This window comes from Benincasa hispida, chromosome 12 (genome assembly GCF_009727055.1).
Source record: "Benincasa hispida cultivar B227 chromosome 12, ASM972705v1, whole genome shotgun sequence".
Lineage (NCBI taxonomy): Eukaryota > Viridiplantae > Streptophyta > Magnoliopsida > Cucurbitales > Cucurbitaceae > Benincasa > Benincasa hispida.
The window spans coordinates 44,066,248-44,072,498 of record NC_052360.1 but is presented as its reverse complement, the minus strand read 5'-3'; the positions used below and the strand labels follow the sequence as shown (position 1 = coordinate 44,072,498).

The 6,251-nt window shown below is 38.3% G+C and overlaps 1 protein-coding gene across 1 annotated transcript; it reads right to left on the bottom strand.

Annotated features, from left to right (window-relative positions):
• Positions 1–1,908: 1,908 nt before the first annotated feature.
• LOC120067078 (stromal 70 kDa heat shock-related protein, chloroplastic) lies at positions 1,909–5,984 on the bottom strand. Its single transcript, XM_039018468.1, has 8 exons — positions 5,287–5,984; positions 4,792–5,044; positions 4,588–4,667; positions 4,353–4,495; positions 4,145–4,243; positions 3,620–3,809; positions 2,684–3,082; positions 1,909–2,600 (listed from the first exon to the last, which is right to left on the bottom strand). The coding sequence occupies exons 1-8, from the start codon at positions 5,845–5,847 to the stop codon at positions 2,208–2,210; spliced, it is 2,118 nt and encodes a 705-aa protein (XP_038874396.1). The 5' UTR covers positions 5,848–5,984; the 3' UTR covers positions 1,909–2,207.
• Positions 5,985–6,251: the final 267 nt, after the last annotated feature.

The following is a 6,251-nucleotide window of genomic DNA, read 5'->3' as shown; positions in this document are numbered from 1 at the left end:
CCATTTTCATCATCTTCTTCTTCTTTATCATCATCTACATTCATCATTTAGTAAGCATTGAAGATAGTCGCATACTCAATCGTGCAACCTAGAGATAGGACGCATGTAGCAACCCACCGAGAGGTGTGCGTTGCACGAGTATAATGAGTTAGTTCTCTTCGCTTGATGTGAGGTTGAAGCAACGCTTGTCTATGAGTTAACTAGCCACAACTAACTGCTCGAGAGGGTAAGTAGTGGAACACACTAAAGCAAAGTAAGTTTTGTTCCTAGAGATAGGCACGATCTTATGCTCGACGTAACCATTCATTATAGAGATATGGGCATGCGGTTGGCCACCGAGAGGTGTGCAATGCGTTAGAATGGCGAGCTGGGATTACTCAAGCGACCTAACATAATGAACATTATTATGAGTTAACAGTTGATGTATCTCTACCAATTCTTATAGTTAAACTTTCATTACTCAATTTGTTTAGTTTGGAGTAGGAGTAGCGCATAATCCATTAACATCTGTCTTTTTACTTTTATTCATCGCCTCAAACGCTTTGCTTCACAAACATTATTAAGTTACAAGTCCCCGTGTTCGTGAAGGATCTCTTAACGAAGAGTTCCATGAGCGCGTTCGGATCACTCCAATTTCACAGTGACTGAAATACACCATATACATTCAAAACGCAAAGTTATGCAAACAAACAGTAATTAACGACATGCTTTGAACAAGAAATAACAAGGGAGAGAGTTCTCATACCAGTTGAAGACACTCTTCAAACTATGGAACTCAACGCAGCGGCAGACCTCTACCCGATCAACAAACGGCCAGCAGATGCGTCGGCTACAGCAACATGAACAACCACAAACAAATGAACGCAACAGGAACGATACCACCAGAACGGAGCCTTAGGTATTCTCGGAGTGAGAACCCAAAGCGTGGTCTTTAATGAATTTGATAGAGGTAGGAAGAAGAACTGATCGTGTAGACGATAAGCAAGTGGGAGAGAATAGGAAGCTATCGCATAGCTAGATGCTTATCGCTTAGAAGAAACTATACGATCGTGTAGGTTTTACTAAACGATTGTTTAAGAAAAGGTAGGCGATTATTTAACAAACACGACACACTATATGATCGTTTAGGAAAGCTATCCGATCGTTTACGAATTAGTGTACGAACGTTTAGGTGTTAGGTAAGCAATCGTTTAAGCGCTGAGTGACTATCATATAGGCTCTTGACTTTAAGCGATCGTTTACGTTTCCACATCAACACAAAACCTTCCGATCTTTTTCCAAACTTTCAAAATGAAAACAAATTCCATTTTATTCTTTGGTTACAATAACCGACGCTGTTTTCCCACCAACGTATGTCCAAGAGAGATTTTAGATTAATTATCATATATTTAACCAGTGAAATTAAAAATTAATATATGTTATTTATATCAATTTTAGTTTCTTAAATTGATGTGAAAATTCAATAGAAAAAGATATGAACAAAGTTAGAAATAAATATAAGTTACTATTTTTCTTAATTTTGGTTTCTTGAAAATGAAAGCTTTACGTGGTAAAAAAACAAAATTTATATTAATTAATTTTGAAGTAAAATGATGTAAAATTCAATAAAAAAAATTAAAAAATAAATATATGTTATTATTTTTTTCAATGATTTCTTGAAAATTTGCTTATTGATATGAAATACTATACAATTCATGTGATCAAGATAATTCTGTAACCTTAGAAAACTTCCATGGCCCCTAATTGCTTAAAAAATCAAAATTCTCATCAAAATTTGAAATTTCGACCAAAATTTAAGGGGAAAAAAAGCTGTCTCAAATGTATTCCTCAATTTAATATTTCGTGCCTGCACATGTTGGGGGATATAGTGCAAGTCGTCTTCAACGAAAAACCTTTGAGATCAGAGTACAAAGAAAAAAATAACTAGCAGATTATGTGGGCTAACCACCTTATGGCAAAATTTGGAAGTTACAGCTGCCACTCAAATTTATGTTTATAGTGTCCATGTAAAGCATTTTAGTTTTACAGAGATCACCTATTTTATAAAAGCCTAATATCATGGGACAGTGGCTACCCCTTTCTCAAATTTTCAAACCAACATCCCAATCCGATACTGCCCCACAAAAATCAAATCGAAATACAAATCCGAGCCCGATGAGAGCAAAATTTTCTATTCAGAATTGAGGGAAAAACCAATTTTAATCTTCTCATTTGCTGTCAGTAAAATCGGCATCGATGACATCTCCTTCAGGTCCTTTGCCCGTTGATTCTGATGGCCCTGATTCGCTGCCAGCACCCGCTCCAGGAGCAGCACCCGGCTGATTGTACAAGGATTGTCCCAGCTGCATCACCTCTTGATTTAGAGCAGCCATAGCTTCCTTAATGGCTTCAGTTGAGCCACCTGAAATTGCTTCCTTCAATTCCCCAAGTTTTGATTCCACTTTCTCCTTCACTGGCCCAGGCACCTTGTCCCCAAGCTCCTTCAGTTGCTTCTCTGTCTGATACACAACAGAATCAGCCTGGTTCTTCGTGTCAATAGCATCTCTCTTCTCCTTGTCCTCCTTTGCAAACTTCTCTGCTTCGCTAACCATCCGCTCCACCTGTGGGCGATACAATTTTTCTTTTTCATGTTTGTTAACAAGATTAATCAATTAATTATACTTCTGCTCACAAAAGCTCGTACCTCATCACTTGGCAATGTGCTAGCACCAGTAATGGTGATATCTTGCTTCTTGCCTGTACCTTTGTCAATTGCAGTAACTGAGAGGATTCCATTGGCATCAATGTCGAATTTGACTTCAATCTGAGGAACTCCACGTGGTGCAGGGGGAATACCGTCTAGTCGAAAGCTACCAAGTGACTTGTTGTCCCTCACAAATTCTCGTTCGCCTTGAAGAACATTAATCTCCACGCTGGTCTGACCGTCAGCAGCTGTGGAGAAGACCTCTGACTTGGAGGTAGGAAGTGTAGTGTTTCTGGGGATAATTTTCGTCATCACACCCCCCAGAGTCTCAAGACCCAAAGATAGTGGACTCACATCCAATAGTACAATGTCGCTAACGTCACCAGCCAAAACACCAGCCTACAAACAAAAAGTTGTATTCAACAATAATCCACAGATCATATTTATTACATTTGTAAATGTCGATTGATAGCATAACAACTTTATTTAAACTAATATGCTCATACTTGCTAACCAAAAATTACTACCTTAATTTCAAAACAAAATTTTGTAATTATTATACTTATATATTGTGTGTTAAAATCATACTCCACATTCATTTAAACTTCAAAGATTAGAAAAAGATTCATATGTCAACAATAAGTAACAGAGTTGCTCTATTTTTCAAGGAAAAAAAGTAGAATGATAGAGAATGCAACTATTATTATTAAATTATATAAATAATTATTTAAAGAAAAAATTAATTACTTGTTTCATGTTAATCACTAATATATACTTTTTAATTATATTTCTTAGGCTAATAAACAGAAAATAATATATGGAATATAATTAATCTTCAAAGTATTCTGCAACAGATTAAATAGTTATGACCAGAAAGTGAGGTTAAGGTAGAAAGATAACAAAATGGCAAACAAATGAGCGCATTCCCGGACCAACCTGAACAGCAGCACCAAGAGCAACAACTTCATCAGGATTGACAGTGACATTTGGTTCCTTCCCAGTCATCTTCTTGACGAGTTCCTGAACAGCAGGAATACGTGTTGATCCACCCACAAGGATCACCTCATCAATATCCTTGAAGGAGAGTTTTGCATCCCTCAAGGAGTTTTCAACTGGAGTCTTAAGCCTAAGTAATCAATTAAAACAAATATGATACATTAGACGGTTGTGCCACTTCCTTCCTTTATCTAAAATCATATTAAAAAAAAATAATAAAACAAACCCTGGGAGTCATTGGGGGTAAGGAGTAGAGGTGTGAACTTCAACGAGTTATGAAGTCTATAAAGAGTTAATAAGGTATAAAATTGATTTTTTTAATAGTGGGATCCACAGACTCCTCAGGTCAAACAAAGAGTTGAAGTTTACAACTCAACTCCCCTCAACTCCTCCGGACCTCGATGACTCAGTCAATACTTTAAGATTAAACATAAATAGATAACAAAAAGTAGTAATGGTAGGTACCTATCAAGAAGATCTGAGCACAATTCCTCAAACTTGGCCCTGGTAAGTGTGGTCTCAATGTGCTTGGGGCCATCTGCCGTGGCAGTGATGAAAGGCAAACTGAAAGATGATTCCCATTACCAATGTGTAATATCAAATTTAAATTAAAGAAACAACGAACAAATTCAGGACAACAATAGACAACTAGGATATATGGCATGTTATGTACCTAATGTTGGCCTGGGTCAAAGATGACAGCTCCATTTTTGCTTTCTCAGCTGTCTCAGTTAGCCGCTGAAGAGCCTGTTTGTCTTTCAGCAAATCAATGCCTTCATCCCTTTTGAAATTTACAGCGAGCCAGTCAACTATCCTCTGCAGATTACACAAAGAGGTTCAAATTTTTCAACCTAATGATGATGAAAAAGAGAAGTATCGTAAATCCACTAGTCCAACATCAATCCAACCTTGTCGAAGTCATCACCACCCAAATGTGTATCTCCCGATGTAGAAAGCACTTCAAACACTCCATCGCCCACCTCAAGCACTATAAACAGAAGAGATTCCAGAATTATTGTTGTGCCTCCTTATGTAATAGTAAGTGAGATATAGCAACGAACAAGGGACAAGTGCAATTAGGAAGCCATAAAGTTTTATATATATACATATACCTGAAACATCAAAAGTACCCCCACCAAGATCAAACACCAAGATAGTTTCATTGCTCTTCTTCTCAAATCCATAAGCTAATGAAGCGGCAGTGGGTTCATTGATAATACGCAAAACTTCAAGACCAGCAATACGACCAGCATCCTTTGTGGCCGTTCTTTGAGAATCATTGAAGTAAGCAGGCACTGTCACCACAGCCTTGGTTACTTTATCATTCAGAAACTTGGAAGCATCGTCCACTAACTTCCTTAAGACCTAAACAGACGCCAAACACAACAAAAGGAAAGTAATATCACCAATCAGCGTGCCACAGTAATGGAGTGTCTTCTACATAATCCATCAATAAACTTAAATTCAATAAGCAAATCCAGTATTCTACAGACATCTTATGTTAAGTACTTTCAAATGATAAATCTCTTTATTTCACCATTAAAATCAACCACATCATCAGAAACCAACATGAATGTTTGATGATAAGAACAAGAAGTAAGTTATACCTGAGCCGAAATTTCTTCAGCGGCAAATTGTTTTCCAATCGCGGGGCATTCCAGCTTCACATTTCCATTCTCGTCGCGCACTACTCGGTAGGAGACCTGTTTGGACTCCTCATCCACCTCCGACATCTTTCTACCAATAAACCTCTTCACCGAAAAGAAAGTATTCTCAGGATTTACAACTGCCTGTCGCTTCGCAATTTGACCCACAAGCCTATCTCCGTTTTTCGTGTAAGCCACCACCGATGGCGTCGTTCTCTGCCCTTCGGCGTTAGTTACAATAGTGGGCTTCCCACCTTCCATGGCCGCAACAGCGGAGTTAGTAGTTCCAAGGTCAATTCCCACAACTTTCTCATTAACAACTCTCAATGGCCTGACACTAGAATTCCTACGGCTAATGTTACTCCTCAAATTCAAAAAAGTGGCGGTGGGAAAAGCAGAAGAATTGCCAAGTTTCTGGCCGAAGAACACAGTGCGTGAAGAGACATGGTTAGATTTCCGCATGGAAGCGGCAGCAAAGGAGGGAGCTCCGAGGCCATGGATCTGAGCGGTGGAGGCAGCCATAGAAGAAGAAATTACAGAGAAACAGGTAAAATGGGAATCAAAATAAAAGAGAAACGGGTGGAATTAAGAAAGAAGAGGAAGAAGTTGCTGGGAAATTGGGGGAGAAGAGTTTGGTGGTTGAAGGAGATAAAGGGAAGAACGAAGGGTTTTTGAAGAAAAGGTGAGGGTTAGGTTATGACACGTGGGCTAGGGTTCTAGAATAATCTTCCCTTCCCCCATCTAATCTTCCGCTCTCAATTGGATGAATTCTACACCCTTGGATGAATTCTAACTCCTTTTGCCCATTTGGCCTTTTCACATTTCAATTTTCCACCTTCACAAATTTTCCATCTTAACAATTCTCCCAATTTTCCTTATCGAAATGAACTCAAAAGTTATAATGAACTACTACCAATATTATATAT

What these genes read in the sequence shown, in the direction of transcription:
- LOC120067078 (XM_039018468.1), bottom strand. Translation starts at nt 5,847, where the DNA reads ATGGCTGCCTCCACCGCTCAGATCCATGGCCTCGGAGCTCCCTCCTTT. An exon ending in GGGTACTTTTGATGTTTCAG is followed by an intron (nt 4,668 to 4,791) that starts GTATATGTATAT and finishes TTCTGTTTATAG; the next exon opens with TGCTTGAGGTGGGCGATGGA. An exon ending in GCACATTGCCAAGTGATGAG is followed by an intron (nt 2,601 to 2,683) that starts GTACGAGCTTTT and finishes TATCGCCCACAG; the next exon opens with GTGGAGCGGATGGTTAGCGA.